This window comes from Ovis canadensis, chromosome 6 (genome assembly GCF_042477335.2).
Source record: "Ovis canadensis isolate MfBH-ARS-UI-01 breed Bighorn chromosome 6, ARS-UI_OviCan_v2, whole genome shotgun sequence".
NCBI classification, from domain to species: domain Eukaryota; kingdom Metazoa; phylum Chordata; class Mammalia; order Artiodactyla; family Bovidae; genus Ovis; species Ovis canadensis.
The window spans coordinates 46,297,422-46,317,355 of record NC_091250.1 but is presented as its reverse complement, the minus strand read 5'-3'; the positions used below and the strand labels follow the sequence as shown (position 1 = coordinate 46,317,355).

Here is a 19,934-nt window from a genome sequence, read left to right as displayed (position 1 = left end):
ACTCCATGGACAGAGGAGCCTGCCAGGCTACAGTCCATGGAGTTGTAAATATTCCAACATGAGTGAGCGACTAATACTTTCACTTTCATCGGTCTGTATAAATAAGTATAAAGTAGTATTTTGAGGGCTTCCCTCCTAGCTCAGTCGGTGAAGTATCTGCCTGCAATGCAGGAGACCCAGGTTCTATTCCTGGATCAGGAAGATCCCTTGGAGAAGTGTTTTTGCCTGGAGAATCCCATGGACAAAGGAGCCGGGTGGGTTACAGTCCATGGGATCACAAGAGTCAGACACGACTTAGCAACTAAACCACCAAACCACCACCAAGGTGGTATTTTAGTTTAGCAAAAACGATTTCTAAAATTATCATGACCCAAACATACTTTCATTAGTCTGTTTTTTCTCTCTCTCTTGTTCAAGTAATGGTGGGTTCTGATTTTTCACAGATTATGGTGAAGAATTAATGTGTGATGTAGTTTCCCAATTTCCAAAGACTTAAACGTACTCACCAGGGGAAGAGTGACTGCCTCTCCTGTTAGCTAGAAAACAGTTCAAACTCCAGTCACCAGTTACATTACACAAAACTGAAGTGGTTATGGGGGGGAAAAATCTAGGCTGTCCCTTGGCACTAACTAATGTCCCTGTGATCTTCATTTGAAGGCCATCAGAACAGATGTTACTTCTTGAATAGAAACTTGTCACCTTTGTACATTCATTGAAAATTTAGACAGCAGAACCTACATAAATTTTTCCCAACAGGTTCAATTTACAGCAAGTTTTTAAAACATTTTAGGTTGTTCACAGATATTCACAGGATCCACATAAAACAGGTTTTTAAAAATTTATTTATTTAGCCTCTCGTCTTGTGGGATCTTAGTTCCCTGATCAGGGATTAAACCCCAGCCCTCGGCAGTGAAAGTGTAAAAATAGATTAATGAAAAAACACAGTTTGCTAACCTGTGCATGTCTTCATTATTTCTGTTTTCACAAATATACTGGACTCTGTTGTATATTCTTATTAGGACATGTGTCATTTGAGTAAATTACCTAAAATTATTATTCAAAAGCTACACAAAGGAATTAGGAATCATTTCCTTGGCTCATAATCTCACATGTTTTCATGAGGTTAAAATCAGGTTTGTCCCAAAACACAGAACACAAAGACTTTCACAGCACAGTCTAATTTTTAAAAGCAAAAATAGAATTATGCTTAGCTGATAATATTATCATATGCATTCCTGCAAAGTATTGTGTTAACCTGGAAAAAAAGGCCACAGGTTCAAAAATGGGTATATAACCAAATAGTAATTATTGTCTATTGCAAAATATGGGATGTTTGTAATTTATCTCCTTTCCTTTTCTACTGGTTGATTATATTGTCCTATGGGCTTCCCTGGTGGCTCAGACAGTAAGGAACCCACCTGCAATGCGGGAGACCTGGGTCGGGAAGATCCCCTGGAGGAGGGCATGGCAACCCACACCAGTATTCTTGCCTGGAGAATCCCATGGATAGAGGAACCTGGCGGGCTACAGTCCATGGGGTTGCAAAGCGTCAGACGTGACTGAATGACTAAGCACAGCACAGCACACAGGCGAACAGTGGTTTGATGACTATAATGTAAAGTCGCCATCTATTGAGCATAAGTAATTACTACACTTGAGCTCCTTGTGAGAAAAGTGTATTATTGAAGCAAGAAACATAGTTCCTATGTACTCTGTTTTCACACACAGATTGTTTAATTTTCTGTTTCATTATGGAAATACTTGGATACTTTTTCCAAATTTAACTGTGAAGACTAATATTTATGAAGTTGTTTCATGAAAATCAGTGTTTGTAATAAGCAAACATTGACTTTCAAAGTACAGAATATGCACTAAGTTCTTTAGAAGTTTTATCAGACTAGCAGTGCTTCTATTATGATGCTGTTTCGATAAATTCTTTTCTTTTAACCTTAAATATTTCAAAATTATTTTATTGAGTTAAAAAAATAAAAGGAACTTATTTTAACTAAAATTCAGTGTTGAAGATACTTCCTACAGCTTACTTTTTTTAATTCAAAAGAAATTATAATTTAAAAAGATTAATTGGGGGTAATGATAATAGTCTTCCCCATGATGGAAGACTTAATTTTCTATCTTTGACTGCCATTCGGTTTTACATCTTTCCATCACACTGAAAGTTTCAAAACCCCAAGTTTTTCTACTTTTATGTGAAGGTGTGTTTATTATGATGGTGAAGTGAAAGTCGCTTAGTCGTGTCTGACTCTTTGTGACCCCATGGACTATACATATTCAGTCCCTGGAATTCTCCAGACCAGAATACTGGAGTGGGTAGCCATTCCCTTCTCCAGGGGATCTTCCCAACCCAGGATCAAACCTAGGTCTCCCGCATTGCAAGCAGATTCTTTACTGTCTGAACCACCAGGGAAGCCCAAGAATACTGGAATGGGTATGTGTTAGTCGCTCACTTATGTCCAACTCTTTGAGACCCCCATGGACTGTGGCCTGCCAGGCTTCTCTGCCATGGAATTCTCCAGGCAAGACTATTGGAATGGGTAACGTAGCCCTTCTCCAGTGGATCTTCGTGACCCAGAAATCAAACTGGTGTCTTTTGCATTGCAGGCAGATTCTTTACCAGCTGAGCTACCAGGGATTTTATAAAAGGAAATTGAAATAATTTATTGCATAGTATAGCATAAAACATTTGATAGGTATGGACATTCGGATGTCTTAATTTTCTTCTTCCTAGTCAAATTAAAGAACTCTGTTTTCAAGTTACATTATTCTTATGAGAAGTCTTAATCGTCTATATTTTCTCTGTTGTGTTTCTCTATTTTTATATCTATTAACAGGTATGTGTTGAGTGCTGCTTCTTTGTCCAATTTTGATATGTGTTCATCTCCCAAATACATCTAATCAAATACTTCTGAAGAGTCTGTAATCATTTCTTTAAAGTTATGTTCAAGCTAGGATAACACCTCATCAATTTTTGAGTTAGCATTACATATGTATTTTATCTTTTCACATAATTTATTACCCTAATATCCTAATAATTCTAGGATAGGAATAAACGTTTGAGGATAAATTTCTGAAAGATTTTAATGGCTTCAGGTAGTTGTATATCACTGTTCAGATAATGGGTAAACTGGAAGTTTTGATACAAAGAAGCAAGACTTTTAAGTGGTACTCAAACTTATCCTTTGCTTACAACAATAGAGTCAAATATCTCTTGTTAATATCATCAGATCTCTTGGCAGTGATACAAGTAGGGATATTGAAGCAGTACCACATGCATGTTAAGAAAATGTACATACACATAATAGTCATTTAAATGTGAAAGATAAAACAACCAGACAGTGTTAATTTAAGGGATTTTTAAAAGTTAAAAAATATATATATATATAAAACAAGATGTTGTCAAGGATTATTATTAAAATAATAAATGCTGGTTGTTGAAAGATATTAACAGGCAAACAAAAATCACTCGAACTCAGAAATAAATACTGGAGAAGTTTATGTTTATATACCTTCTGGAGAAGATTGAAGCCCAGGTAGAAAGTTTTTCTTAATGTACTCCCTGAAATGGGCTTAAAACTCAGCATTCAAAAAACTAAGGACATGGCACCATCACTTCATGGCATATAGATGGGGAGACAATGGAAACAGGGACAGACTTCCTTTTCTTGGGCTCCAATATCACTGCAGATAGTGAATGCAATCACGAAGGGTAAAAGTCACTTGCTCCTTGGAAGAAAAGCTATGACAAACCGAGACAGCATATCAAAAAGCAGAGACATTACTTTACTGACAAAGGTTTGTCCAGTCAAAGCTATGGTTTTTCCAGTAGTCATGTATGCATGTGAGAGTTGGACCATAAGAAAGGCTGAATGCCAAAGAATTGATGCTTTTGAACTGTGGTGTGGTGTTGGAGAAGACTCTTGAGAGTCCCTTGGACTGCAAGGAGATCCAACCAGTCCATCCTAAAGGAAATCAGCCCTGAATATTCATTGGAAAGACTGATGCTGAAGCTAAAGCTCCAATACTTCTGCAACCTGATGAGAAGAACTGATTGATTAGAAAAGACCCTGATGCTGGGAAAGATTGAAGGCAGGAGGAGAAAGGGACGACAGGATGAGATGGTTGGATGGTATCACTGATTCAATGGACATGAGTTTGAGCAAGCTCCGGGAGATGGTGAAGGACAGGGAAGCCTGGCATGCTGCAGTCCTTGGAGTCACAAAGAGTTGGACACAACTGAGTGACTGAACAGCAAATAGGCTATAAATCACTGAGAGAAAAAGACTAAGTATTTAGAGAACTTATAGATGAGATTTGCTAAGTAATATAATTTTTTTTTTTTTTAAGTCTGGAGAACAGAGAAGAAAGAAGACCGGGAACAGAAAATACGGTGCTAGGTTTTAAAAACGAAAAAAGTCAGCTTCTAAGCTATAAATTAGTTTGAACTCGAGGTCACCTGAAAAAAAAGGCCTGGAAAGCATTCTTAAAAACCATCTAGTGAGCACTGAGATGAGGAGGGCAGGATTGCTGTGACCCAGAATTAAGTTCTAAAGAAACAGATCACACCCTACTAACCCATTTTGGATAGATTGGGGGAGATCTTAATTTTAACAGTTATCAAAAGCTTTTATGATCCTCTTGAATTTAATGGTAAAATGAGGCTAATGATTATCAAGTAGATTAATAACAGGTTGAAGGAGTTTAATGAAAGGACATTGTTTGGAGATGAGTCAGTGGCTTGGATGAAGACCCCTTCTACAGCTGACTGCCTTAATTTGTAGCTAATGTGAAGCAGGAAGGTATAGCAAGTATGTTTCATAACCAGATCTTCCTCAATAATATATTGGCCATGTAGGAAAATGGACCAAATCTAGATTTTTTTTTTAAGGAAGGAAAGAAATTTGATATGGTTATGTGCAGTATAGATCAAATTATTTGCTCTTCTTGAACATATTGGGAGGAGTGGGATAAAGTTATCAAAAACAAATATCTGAAGAACTAGGGATTTTGGAGGAAAATGAACCCAAGATGACTTTGCCACGTCACATGGCCTCTAAAATTATAAGCAAATAATAGTTCTGTTCTGTGCTAGTAAACTCTCATGTGCATATTATGTTTAATGTTTATTATGTTTGCTCTTTGACAGTTATATAGCCAACCCCAACAAAATCAACTGAAAAATCATGGGACATTTAAGCGGTCTTTGGGTCAGAGGCAATGATATAAGTGCTTGTTTTTAGCTGATAATATGAGCTAGTTCCTTGACTAAAGTCCATAGCCCCATCTTCTTCCACAAACACTCTCCCTTAGGCTGAGGCCTCACAGATGGCTGTGGAGATTGATAAGCAACTGAGTAAATAAATGCCAGGCCATTTATTGCCTTGTGTATAACATTAAGGGGTTTAGATTCTTGTCACAAATAAGAAACCAAATATAAGATTTTAATCATGGGAGTAACATCTGATGTCAGTTTTTAAAAGATCATTCTGAATACTATGGAAACTTAATTATAAAGGAGAAACAATGAAAACAGAAGGCTAGTTCTATGTGTTTTCTTAATTCAGGCAAGAGGTGATAGTCACTCAGGCCATGAAAGTTCTAATAGAGCTGTAGAGACTTGAACTGGTTTATATTTTAGAGGAAGAACTGGCAGGGGTTTAGAAATAAGGGGGTTGTTGATGGTGGATAATGGAAAATTGCCAAGTCAGTGAATTTGGTAAGCATTAATTCAGTTGGTAAAAGTCAGTGAAATTGCCGAATCAACTCAGTACAGTAAAAAGGCTAAGGGAGTCAAAATGTAGAGGAGTGAGTTGCAGAAAAGGGTATTTAAAACAGAGATTTTAGACATGTTAGACTTGCTGATGGAAAAGTAAAGGTTATGAATTCTGGAGTGCGTGGTTGTGACATTCCAGGCCAGTGACCTAACTGTAGAGGGATTATCACTGAACTGAAGAAGTTAGAGAATGCAGCAGTCTGATTATTTAGTGACTCAGCATGATAACATTGAGGTCATCAGGAAGATTGTTGGAATGGGGTAAAGAGAAAGACAGTGAGCCCGGGGCTAAAGCCGACAGTGGGCAGGGTTAAGGCCAGACAGTGAATAGGTGCGGAGTCAGCGGTGTAGTCTAATGACCCAGGCCCCGAAGCACTCAGCATATTGCAGGATCAAAGATGATTGATGGTGTAAAAAGGAAGCAGAAGGACACTTGCTCCATCTCTAGGTTTATAAACTTATGCAGTATGAGAAAAAAAGGGACTTCTGGGGGACAGCAGGCACATCTAGAATGGCAGAGGGTTTGTGAGGTCTGAGAGGTATGGGAAATGGATCAGATCAGGAGACATAGAACAGTAAAGAAATGAGAGTTCAGAAGATGATGGATGGATGACTCAATAGGTAGTATTTGTGGCAGGTAAACAGAGATGGGAAGTATGGTGGACTTGATCCTTGGGGTCTGTTACGGAAAAGTGGGCATTAGACCATAAATACCATGAGAACAGGAAATTACAGTGGGCAGCATACATGGTGTGAAATGGGACTTCGAATAAGATTTTGTGGCTGAATGAACGAATAGATGCAATGAGTGATTGAATGGGAGAGCTCAGGATGTGTGATCCAGAATATTTAGCCAGAGAGCATGTGGCCAGTGGCTTCTGTTCTCTAATGCTGGAAGAACATTCTCGCTAGACATGGGGCGGTATAGTGACTTTCCCAGGATACCTGGTTTCTCCAAGGACTCATACTGGGTGGCTGTTGAACATGGCATTCAGAAAGATTTATTTATATTTTCAAATAGATAACAGATTGACTCAACACTATTGAATCATACATTATTTTAATCTGGATTTGGAAAAATACTTTCATCATAAATTCTTTTTATAATATTAGGATTATATTACGACTACAAAATGGCATATTTTTGCCCCATACAAGAAATTGTTCCTAACTATATAGTAGAAATCATTGAAATCACTAATAGGGATGATTCAGTGATGAAACTGATGATGTGCAGTGAGAGGAGCTAAGGTTAGTGCAAAGTACCTTGCTGTTAGTGAGGGAGATGGACTTTTATCAGGAATAGTTACAAGTGATTTCTAAGTTGGTATTATACCTTAAAATCTTTATATTATATTGGTATTTTTATAGACATTGTGTAAATATATACTCATTCTTTATCTATGTTATCTTTAGACCCCATGCTATATTTTCTCTAAAGAGATCAAGAAATATAGATAACTAAAGACTTCAAAATCCTAAAGGATAGTGCCGTCAACGTGTTGCGTTCAATATGTCAGTAAATCCGGAAGACCCAGCAGTGGCCACAGGGCTGGAAAAGCTTAATCCTCTTCCCAGTTCCCAAGAAAGGTAGTACTAAAGAATGCTAAGCTTCGGACAGTCGCACTCATCCCCCATGCTAGTAAGGTCATGCTTAAGATCTTGCATGCTAGGCTTCAGCGTTATGTGAACCAAGAACTTGCAGTTGTCTAAGGTGGGTTTAGAAAAAAGAGAAACCAGAGATCAAACTGCCCACATTCGCTGGATCATAGAGAAAGCAAAGGAATTCCAGAAAAACATCTATCTCTGTTTCATTGATTACGCTAAAGCTTTTGACTGTGTGGATCATAACAAACAGGGGAAAGCTCTTAAATAGATGGAAATACCAGACCACCTTACCTGTCTCCTGAGAAACCTGTATACGGGTCAAGAAGCACCAGTTAGAACCCTTTATAGAACAAATGGATGGAGGTCAGGATGGAGAAAAGAGTACGACAGGGCTGTCTGCTGTCACCCTGTTTGTTTAACCTATACGCTGACTACATCATGAGAAATGCTGGGCTGGATGAGTTACGTGCTAGAATCAAGATACGTGGGAGAAACAGCAACAACCTCAGATATGCGATGATGCCATTCTAATGGCAGAAAGTGAAGACGAACTAAAGAGCCTCTTGATGAGGGTGAAGGAGGAGAGTGAAAGAGCCAGTTAAAACTAAACATTAAAAAACCTAACATCATGGCATCTGGCCCCATTACTTCCTGGCAAATAGAAGAGGGAAAGCTGGAAGTAGTGACAGGTTTCCTCTTCCTGGGCTCTAAAATCACTGCGGATGGTGACTGCAGCCATGAAATCAGAAGATGATTGCTTCTTGGCAGGAAAGCTATAACAAATATAACAGTGTGTTGAAAAGCAGAGACACTACTCTGCCAGCTAAGGTCTGTAAAATCAAGGCTATGGTCTTCCCAGTGGTCAGGTATGGTTATGAGAGCTGTACCATAAAGAAGGCAAAAAGTCAGAGAATTGATGCCTTCGAACTGTGATGCTGGAGAAGACACCTGAAAATCTCTTGTAAAGCAGAGAGATCAAGCCAGTTAATCTTAAGGGAAATCAACCCTGAATACTTGTTGGAAGGACTGGTACTGAAGCTGAAGCTCTGGTATTTTGGTCATCTGATGCGAACAGCTGACTCATTGGAAAAGTCCCTGATGCCAGGAAAGGTTGAGGGCAGAAGAAAAAGAGGGTGTCAGAGGGTAAGATGGCTCGATGGCATCACTGATGCAATGGACATGAACTTGGGCAGACTCCGGGATGTGGTGAGGGACAGGAAGGCCTGGCATGCTGCAGTCCATGGGGTCGCAAAGAGTCAGACACAGCTGGGTGACTGAACACAACAAAAAGAGTTCACATAATACTAAGACTGGACATTTAATAATGTATCATCCATTACAGAAAAGCAAGATCAGAGGAATGCATGAAAGCTAGGGCAGAATTTGAAAGGTGCTGAAGAAAACCCTGCTTCAGACTCTGTGGTGATGTAAATGGGAAGGAAATCCAAAAAGGAGGGGTATGAGTATATATATAGCTGATTCACTTGGCTGTACAGCAGAAACTACTACAACATTGTAAAGCAACTAAACCCCATTAAAAAGAGAGAGAGCGAGAATGAGATAAAACAACAAAGAACAAATTCCCCGTGCAAATAAGTTCCAGTTCTTTCAAGGCCTCCATTTATATTTCCTTCTTTTCCTTGTTTCAGTAAAGTACAAAGCACCAAGTAAAATTTCTTTGACCCAGTTTCTTTTATTCACTCTCACAAAAAAATAAACCTCATTTTGAATGGTGTTATTCTTCATTTCATAATCTTCTTTTAACTTCTGACAGTCAGTCCCCTCAGCCCCTCCATGTGCAAATCAAGGGTGCCCTATTTTCTTATTTTTAAATTATTTTCAAGATGAAATTTATAATAAATGTAGAATTAACAGGCTCAAATAATGTTTTTAGGCTGATTTTTTTTAAAAAGGCAGTTGAAATTAATAAATTTAGCTTGTGATAAAAGGTGTCAGAAATTTCCACCTGAGGTTTTGTTAATTTAACTTACCAGAGGGGAAATCGTAATTACAAATGAATGCATATTTGTTGTTGAGAAGCTGGCAGAAGATTCCCATTTTTCCTGATGACAGACAGTTTCCTTGGCTAAAATAAATAACTTTGCTCCTCCAGTGAACCCCAAAACTACAGAATGCAGTTACAATGCTGGTATAGCTCACTTTTTTTTTTCCATTTTCTGCTTTCACAGTATTCTATGAATGCTTGCTTTGTAGAAGACTAAATATACTAGCAACAATTTATTGTCATTTTCCTCTTTTACCTGCTATAAAATATATATGTAAGGTTTCTGATTTTTTTTTCTTAATGAAAACCTGCCATGTAGGGATTAATAAATCATTCTGTCTGATTATTTTGTGACATTCATGTGGAGAGTGAGGAGGATTGAAATTTGTGTTTGGAGACTGAAAGTTTTCATACTGCGAGGGAAGGTTTCTGTATTCCTTTTCAAGGTTAGTCTTTGTGAAGAATTTGTTCTTATATAGTTTGGATGTCATTCCATCAAAATATGGATGAGCCAAATTAACATTTTGATACTTTGTAACTGAGCTGCATTTTATCATCCTTCCGCCAGAAATAACTAGTGAAATAGTACTAAAAACAGGTAAGTGTATTAGATAAGGTCGGAGCACAGAAGATGGAAGAGAAATGGTCAGTTGGATCCTATGATGAGACTAAATGAAATTAGGAATGCACCCCAAAAGACAAGACTGTATGATTCCACCTGTGTGAGGTATCTACAGTGGTCAAATTCACAGAAACAGAAATAAAATGGTGGTTACCAGGAGCTAGGGGGAATTGGGGAAAGGAAAGTTGTTATTTAATCAGTATATAGTTTCAGATTTATAAGATGAAAAAGCCATGGAGCTCTGGAAATCTGTTTCACAACAGAAGCTAAACCTAACATTACTAAACTATACACTTAAAAATGGTGAAGATGGTAAATTTTTTTTTTTTTTAACAGTTGAAGTCTAGTTGACTTACAGTGTTGTGTTTCAGGTATACAGCAAAGTGATTCAATTATTCTTTTTCAGATTATTTTCTATCATAGTTAGGACAGTAAATTTTATGTGTTTTTTTTTTTTTAACCACAATAAAAAGAAAGTGAGGAATGCAAATTGTCAATTAAATTTAGCCACAGAAAAGTCATTCAGGACCTCAGCAAGAAAATGGTTTTCTGGAGGTTGGAGAGTGAGCCCACTTGAGGCAGTGGTAGAGCGGCAGGCTGCTGAGGAAATGGAGACTATGTAAGTAAAATTACTTCATAGTGTTTGGATGTTAAGGTACATGGGGGAAATAGAAGGTGAAGGTGTTTTCGTTGTTATTGTTGTTTTAAGAGAAACTATAGCATTTTTGAATGGGGATGCAAAGCCTGTAGGGGGCAAATAGAAAATGTGAGAGAAATTGATTGAGGCCAGAGATTGATTGAGGCTGCTGAGAAAAGGGGAGGAGCTAGAGTCTACAGCATAAGGAATTAGCAATTTGAGAGTTGCCAGGACTGGTAGGTAGAGTTCCTCTGGCTGCTCCTACAGGTATGGTCAGGTTGGTAAGTTAATCAGATGGGCAACCTCACTCCTGCTTTGCCTGAGCAGACGGTTTACATGGGTCCCCACTGAAAAGCGCAGAAAGGCCCAGTACAGAGATTATACAAAGAAAGGCACAATTGCAAAGAAAGATAATGCACAAATAGCTCTTTGTTCATTTTCCCTGAGAAAAGCAGGCCAAAAGTCTGCAAGCCCAACTCTCCAGACATATCTGGGAAGTGTTCATACCTCTCTCTAGTGAGAAATGACAAGTGACTTAAGTAACAGACCAAGCTGAAAGTCTTGCTGCTCAGAGGTGCTATTAATTAGAGCTTCTTCCAACCCTAAAAAGAATATATATTGGGGAATGACAGAATGAGAATAGATATTGATGTCTGTTCCGTACTAAATGAGATAGTTTAAAATTTTCTTAAGTCTATTATTTTCAGACATTGGCTAAGCAAAGGAATAGATAATCAGTGTGTGTAACACATGGGAAACCTCCTGAGTACATTTGTTTGGAAACTTAGAAATCTGGCTTTAAAGGGTATTTTATGAGTTATATGAACTTTATTTTCAAATGGTATTCATTTTTCCAGTCAACAGAGTTTGTGGAGGTGTTGGAAAACTCAGCTCCTTCAATTCACTGTGTTTTCCTTACCTGTCCTCATTATGTATTATATATTAATTATGTATTATATATTAAAATATAGGTATTGATATGTATTACATACTATGTAGTATATACATTATGTACCAATATATAGGTATTGATAATATTTTATTTTTTCTAGGATATTGATAATTCTTTATGTTTTAAAGGACATTTTAAAAGTTTTTTTTTGGAGTTCTAGTCATTTCTTTGAGGTTGTTCTTGTATCAGTTCTTAAACAGTAATACCTGTTTCAGCTGAATTGGGAAACAGTCTCAAGAATGTACGAGATATATTCTGTGGAAAAAACTCACTATAGATATAGTGAGTTTGTACTTGAAAACAATAAATTTCTCCAATGCATTTATTCAACAAATATTTATTTGTTGTTTTCTATGTTGTAAGCACTTTGTTTTACTTACACCAGTGAACGTAACTGTCCCTGACCTCAGGGAGCTTCTAATCTAGTGAGGGAGTCCAGATTCAAACAAATAACCACATAAATTGTATAATTAATATAATAACAAATTATGTGAAGAAAAAGTACAAGGTGGTATAAAACCATATGACACAGGCCGCATTTAGGTAATTTGGGGAATTAGGGAGACCTCCCTGAGGAGGTGACATTTAAACTGAGGCCAGAAGGTTACTTAAGAACTAGTGTGATGAAGATGTGGCGGAGAGCTGGGTATAGAAAGTGAGAGGTAATAGACTGCACAGTGGCCTTGAGGTGGGAAGAGGGTTTAAGAAGAGATGGAAGACCGCTGGACTGGAGCAAGCCAGACAGAGAGAAAGCTCTGTAAGAAAGGCTGGTGAGTAGGGAGCCTAGGATCACAGCCATCCATGGAGCAGTGCTGGCAGCATCTAAGAACCAGACAGGGTCAGATTTATGTTCTTAAGAGTTCACTCTGGTAGCTGTGTGGAGACATTAGTCTCTGTGACAGGGGGTCAACAGACTTTCTCTGTAAGACATGAGGTAGTAAATATACTAGATTTTGTGAGTCATGGGGGTCTGTTGCAGCTGCCCAGCTCTCCATGTTCTATGGAAGTAGCCATAGACGTTATATGAGTGACTGAACCTGGCTGTGTTCTCGAAAACTTATTTATAGATGCTGACATTTGAGTTTCATATAGATTTTACGTGTTGTGAAATAGTCTTTTTTTTAACTTTTTAAATCATTTAAAGATATGAAAGCCATTGTTAGTTCCCAGGCCGCATGAAGATAGGAGGCAGGCTGACTTTGACCTGGGAGCTGTGGTTTGCTGACCCCTGTTACAGCACTTCTTTTCTTTCTTGTTTAACTTTTTTTACTCTGCCTCTTAAATGATGTTTACTTCTACCTTGACATTTTTCTTAAGTTATCTACACTTTTTTCCAACACTCTGTTAAAGATATGACCAGTACTAAATAAAAAATGGGAATAGAACCTCTTCTATTTTTATCTTAGTGTTACATTTTCCATTTGAAAATCAATAGACATGACTGATCCATTCTACTTTTTTCCACAGGCTTTTTAAAAAATGAATAATTTTTTGTTTTTCCTGTTTATTTTTTTTTTCCCAAAGTGTTATACTTGGTGCTTTCTTCTTTCAGGCCTCACACTGAATTTTTTCATCTTCTCTTTACTTGGTAATAACTCTTAAATTTAATTCTGACATTCAAAAGAAAAAATGGTAAAGACATCAGGAAAACAAAATGCATCATATTCAAACAACACAATTGCTTGTAAACGTTTGTTTCTGATTAGATGAAATAGTTTCTTTACATCAAGGTATGACATCCATATTATTTCAGATCTGCAAATAATTATTCTGACTTGAAGGGAAATTCCTAGTTGCTTTTGTGTATTGTGGTATTCAGCCCCACAGGATGCTAGAAAGCATAAGGTTTTAGAAAGAGTACATACAGACTTGGTTCAACATCCATCTGAGCCTTACTAGGTATATGATATGATATGATATGATACTGGGCAACTTAATTAATTTCTTGGAGCTTAAGTTTCTCTGAAGTGTGCAAAATACATAGTCAGTGATGGAAATTCCCACCCACCTTTCTTCCCCCTGTAAGCATGATAGTTTATCACATAAAAATTGCTATGTTAAAAAACGGCCTATATTTGTTGATTGTGAGGGTGTTTGGTGTTAGTTTTAACCTTCTACAGATAGAAAGTTAAAAAAAAAAAATCTAGCGGTATTCCAAAATGGAACCAATGAGCTTTTAAGGTGGTATACATGATTAAAGTCTGTACTTTTCATTAATATTTCCTCTGCCTTGTTTATTTTACTTCTGAAAACTCAGGTTTGACAGTTCTCTGGAAGACCTACCTCAGAGTGGACCTCACCCACCTACAACTGCTCAGGTTTTACATATTGGTGGCCAAGTAGCCACAGTTTCTAAAGTAACTTCGTATTCTAGGTAGAGTTTTTTCCTCTTGTCTGTCTAAATTTTAATGCTGGTGGTGATAGGTACTAAAACTGTTTGACTATTAATACAAAGGAAAAGCTGATCATAGATTACAGAACTGACATCTCATATATAGACAGAGCTTGGCACTCAGCCTTGGTGGAACACTGCTTTACACTACTTTTAAATTTTTCATTTTTTGTTTGGATTCTGGGTTCTAGTTTAGAGTCAGGAAATCTGTGCCTTTTCTCTGTTCACTGTGCTTTGGAAAGTCATCTTTCTTGAGTTTGTCATAAGTCTATTGAATTAGAGCATTCCCATCTAAAAAAGAACTGATAGAAATTTTATGTTCTAGGTGCCCAGATACATTCTAATTGTATTGAGGTTAATTTTCCTAAGATTTTGAAGGACTCTGCTCATACTCAATCTTTTTATACTATTATTTGTGATACAATATGATGAAAGAAATTCATTATAGCTTCCTTTTCTTCTTATAGAAGAAGGATAATTTAGCTGATTGATTTTTTTAGATGACTTTTTTGTAGACTTAAGTGTCTCATTATTTGCCATTATTTCCCTGAAATAGAAGCCATTGTCTCAAAGATGCAGAGTAATTGAAAAACTCAAACTTGAGTCAGTTGTAACTGTATTCTTCCACTTTGTATGACACTCATGTTCTTGTGCTCTGCTGCTTATCGCATTTTTCTTTTCTTTTTCTTAGACCCCATTTTTTCTTTTCTAGCCATTCACAACAGTTAAAACATATCTACACAGTTCAATTAAATTATAGACTTACCAAAAATTATACTTAAGCAATTCTCTCTCTGTGTGTGCATATAATATAGATAGATAGATGGATAAATGACTTACCACGGTTTTCTTAATTTGTCTTCTAATGTTTTGTAAAATTATAGCCAGTGGAACTAGGAATAATGAATTATCAAATTATTCTAGAAGGGAGAAGAGGAGACAGGGAGAAGAGACTTATATCAACCCTCACAGTTTTGGGCGTCGGAGCTCTTATTCGCTTGAGTTGAGTTTGGTACATAATTATATTGTGTTAGAGGTGGCCACTGTCACCAGTTTTGGAAAAGGCAGTCATAGTATAGTGAGGCTATTCAGTAAGAGCTTATATGCGTAATTAAAGCAGAGAGACATAGATTTCATCCCATGCATTTTAAACTTTCTTTTTACCTAATAAAGAAGTTCTCAATTCCAGCTTGATAACCAGATTTGAGAGAAGGGCATGGCAACCCACTCCAGTATTCTTGCCTGGAGAATCACCACGGACAGGGGAGCCTGAAGGGCTACATACAGTCCATAGGGTCGCAAAGAATCAGACACGGCTGAGAAACTAAGCAACAGCAGCAACCAGATTTGAAAATCATTACAATCCTAACGATGGAATGTTAATTCCTATCTAGGCATATGACCTTTTCTAAAAGACCAAAGGAAACTATTACTTTAAATAATTGGAATTTTGAAGGTAAAATTTCGTAGCAGCATTTTTGAATCTTTACAGAGCTAACTGAAAATAGAAATACAGAGCATCATTAGAGAAGGTGATCTTTTAGTCATATTCACCGTAACTACTGTTTATTTCTGCAAAGGTGTTTGCCCTCTCCAAATAGTTTTACTCTCAATATTTAAAAGTTATTTCTTGTCTGTATTAATATGTATTGTAGCTTCTGAATAAGCAGGCAATTGTACCTGCTTCTCTTGAAAACTCGAGTCTCATTAAAACATCAGGCTCTGGGTGTATATCATCTCTAAGGTGTATATCAATTCTACATTCTCGTTATGTAGAAACTTTTTGGAAAAGTTGGTGTAACCTTCCTTCTTTTTCTGCTTATTGAAATTCACCCTTCATGTTTGGATTTATTTTCTGCTTAGTTGTTGACAAAGAAAAAGAAAGGAAGTTGTTGACAAATCAGTCTTCAAATTTCTATTGTTATATGATACTGATTTCACTTTAAGTAGGATTAGAGACTGTGAGCTTTAGAGACTGTGAGCTTAAAAACATTCAAAAATGTTTGTATAGTATTTAACCCAGTTTTATGGAGGATTATGTATCAGATTTTAATTTCTGAGAGAAATCATAGTAACAGTGAATAAAGGATCTGAGCTCCTTTTACACTTGTGACATGTCACGCCTTTAAAAGTCTAAGTATTAACATGGCATGATTGCTATCTTATCTTTATTATGCTACCCCTTCTCACTTTCCTTTTTGCTCCTCTTCTCTGTTTTTCTGCTGACCGATTTAAGCAGCTCCACAAGAAATGTGGCAACCAGTCCTTTGGAAGCTTCTCGAAGCTTGTCTACCTTGTCTTCTCCTGCTAGATACAGTGCTGCCATTCTGAGCAGCGCAGCCGCTACTGTGTCTGCTGCTCTTGCTGCAAAAACCAGGTAGAGCTGCATGTACGGTGTGCATCCGATGTGAACCCAGTGCTTTTCACTGTCTTACAACTCACCGCTGGGAAAGCATTCCCGTTGGAATCAGCCACAGCCCTGTTAGGAGATCTTCATTGTATTGGGGACATTTTTTTTCTAGGTTGTGGCTATATCCCACAGAGTTTATTACTGATTTTTCCTAAAATAATCCTTTTATCTCTTTCCATTACCACCATTTATCTGTGATACTTCTCAGTTGTGTGGATTGTTGCATGTTGTGTGCCTATTGACTTTTGAGTGTTTATCATTTTTATGAAACAAAATTCTGAAACGGAATCAAGCATAAATAGGTATTTTAGATTTCTGTTGGTTTTACCTTCTCCCACAAGCTGGTTATGGTTGAAGTTGATCTAAAGCCTAACTATTCTAATGTCTGTTCATCCTGTAGAAAGACTATACCTTTTTATTGTTGTAGGGTTTTATTTTTACATAATTTCTAGTATTTATAGCTTTTGATGCTTTCCAAAGGATTGCCTTGATCAACTTTGATGAGAATTTACTCAATTCTGTATTAATGAGTAGAATAACATGATAGACACTTCATCCTCTTTCTGCTGCTTTGTTCTGTTTCTGTCCCTCTCTCTCTCTTTGGGAATGTTTCAAATCACAGACTATAAAAACTACATACTTCCTGCTATTGGTAGTGTGATTTTTCGACTTAAAACTCTTTCTGAATGCTCACCAGGCTCTCCAGTCCCGAAAAATATCACTCACTCCTGGATGCACTTTGCATCAGCCCTGTATCCAAGCCTTTAGCTTTTTCGTATCTCCAGCCCTTGAGGAAATCAACTGGCTCTATCCATGTTAAGAGGACCAGGTACGGGGAGAGTGGATGTCATAACGGGGGGCTTGCTGTGAAAGGTACTGCTTTCTCTGACACTGAAGCACTGTATTAACAGCCCAAATGAGAAACCCTAGAGCTGTTTTGTGTCCAGTTTTAAATTAACTATAATTTCAATGCAGCAATAATGTACGAGCACATTATTTTGTATGATTATTAACTTGACTTTTAATCCTTTGTGACATCTCTTATTAGCACACTTGATATTTGGTATGAAATAGGACCCTGTTTTTTATTGCATGGATATTGCTATATGAGAATTGTTTAATAAGATACACCTTTATACTTTTCAAAAAAATGAAAAAGAATAATAATTGCTTTTGATTGGCTACTATCTTATAGTTCTTAGATATGAGAGTTTTACTTTGTCAGACAACTTAGTTTTCACCATATCTGGGAAATGCTGAAATACAAAAATGAACTTTTCTCCCAGACTTAACAATTATGCTAAAAATTATTAGGTATAATGTAAAAGTAAAAAAATCCTGAATGTTTCCTAAAGGTATAATCTTAATGAAATGACTATATTATTTCTGAAAGAACATAAAATTAATGGCAGAGAGTATGACTGTAATTCGTAAAAGCCTGATGTGACCTGTTGATCATATGTTTGTGTCCTACCAACAGTGTTATGGATGTGCTCAATATACTTAATTACAGACATCCCTTGGAGATATTACAGGTTTGGTTCCAAACCACTGCCATAAAGTAAATAGTGCAATAAAGCAAGTCACACATTTTTTTTGTTTTCCAGTACATATAAAAGTTATATTTACCCTATATTGTACTCCATTAAGTGTACAATAGCATTATGTCTAAAAAATTAATGTATATACTTTAATTTAAAACTACGTTATTGTTTAAAGATGCTGACCATTATCAGAACCTTTAGAGAGTCATAATCTTTTTGCAGTAGTAATACCAAAGATCACTGATCACAGATCACTATAACAAATGTAATCATAATGAAAAATTCTGAAATCTTGTGAGAATTACCAAAATATGACACAAAGTGGGCAGCAAATGCATTTGGAAAAATGATGCTGATAGACTTGCTTGAGACAAGGTTGCCACAAACCTTCAGTTTGTGGAAAGAAACACAGTATGTATGAAGCACAGTAAAGTACAATTAAATAAGCTCTGTATAACTCTGGATAACTTTTAAGGGAGATGTTTGAATAGGGGGAAGACATATCATTGTACATTTTGCTCTAAGGAAAAAAAATACCCCAAATTATTTGTGGAATTAGATGTTATGGGGAGGGAGGTGGGAGGGGGGTTCATGTTTGGGAACGCATGTAAGAATTAAAGATATTAAAATTAAAAAAAAATGAGCAGAAATATAACATTATTAGGGCTAAGTTTATACAAAGACAGGTGCTGACTACCCTTGGAATAAAAATTCCTTTGAGAACACAATAGAATCTCTAAATCCTCTATTGCTTTCTTTCTGTCTTTATTTTTAACTAAATGGCTTATGGTATGTTTTGGCTGACATCAGATGGAGATGGAATGAGGAAAAGCACTGGTTATGAGAAAATACCCTGTTTCTCCATTTGTGCCATGCTCATTCAGCTTTTGATTTTTTATTCCAGTAAGTTATTTTGTTCTCACTGTTGAACAGAAAAAGAACAACATAAAAATCCTTATATACCTTGTTTGAAGAATTAATGTTTTTCATTTATCATTGCAAAACTGAGAACAGTTTTATAATTTTTTGGTATGTAGTTGTTATGTGGTAAGTCAGTCTGTTTTTAAGCAGGAAAAGTTACTCTAAAAAAAATGCATCCCTGATTTCCTTTCAAATCAGGCTCCTTATTGTTTAAATGAACTTTTTTTTTTTATATGCCTGCAGTTATGAACCGACTGTTTGTCCATGGACCTACTTCTAGAGGAAGTGTTAGTAATTTTCATTACTTTTTATTAACAGTTGTAGACACAAGCTAAATATGTTTGATATCCAGAGAAGGAAAATGGTTCTCGACAAGGTAAGCTAGCTGGCATTCTGCAAAGCAAAAGTGCAGGGTTTCCTGAAGAGACCTTCCCACCTCAGTGAGAAGTGTACTAGAAAGGGCAGTTGGGATATTGTCAGAGGTATTTTATCTCTGATTTTTGCTTTTGTTTAACAGTAATCTTTAAAATTAAAACAGAGGTCTGTATAGTCAAAGTTATGGCTTTTCCAGTAGTCATATATGGATGTGAGAGTTGGACCATAAAGAAGGCTGAACACCGAAGGATTGATGCTTTTGAACGGTGGTGTTGGAGAAGACTCTTAAGAGTCCCTTGGACTGCAAGGAGATCAAACCAGTCAGTCCTGAAGGAAATCAATCCTGAATATTCAATGGAAGGACTGATGCTAAAGCTGAAGCTCCAACACTTTGGGCACCCGATGTGAAGAGCTGACTCATTGGAAAATACCCTGATGCTGGGAAAGATTGAAGACAGGAAGAGAAGGAGAGGACAGAGGACAGGATGGTTGGATGGCATCACCGACTCAATGGACATGAGTTTGAGCAAGCTCCAGGAGATGGTGAAGGACAGGGAAGCCTGGCGTGCTGCAGTCCATGGGGTCACAAAGGGTCAGACACAAGTGAGCGACTAAATAGCAACAAATCTTTAAAATTATAATAAAGCGCAGTACAATACAAGACTTGTCTTTCCATTATA

At 36.9% G+C, this 19,934-nt stretch overlaps 1 protein-coding gene across 9 annotated transcripts in view; it reads left to right on the top strand.

Moving 5' to 3' along the window:
• PDLIM5 (PDZ and LIM domain 5) overlaps positions 1-19,934 on the top strand; it is a 239,224-nt gene that overhangs the window by 152,541 nt on the left and 66,749 nt on the right. Inside the window, exons 9-11 of one of the 9 annotated variants that reach the window (XM_069593681.1) lie at positions 13,870-13,986; positions 16,235-16,381; positions 17,112-17,243. The exons of the other annotated variants lie outside the window; for them this stretch is intronic. Of the exons in view, the coding sequence (XP_069449782.1) occupies positions 13,870-13,986; positions 16,235-16,381; positions 17,112-17,243 (396 nt within the window). The remainder of the gene's footprint in view (positions 1-13,869; positions 13,987-16,234; positions 16,382-17,111; positions 17,244-19,934) is intronic. 9 annotated transcript variants of the gene reach the window in all.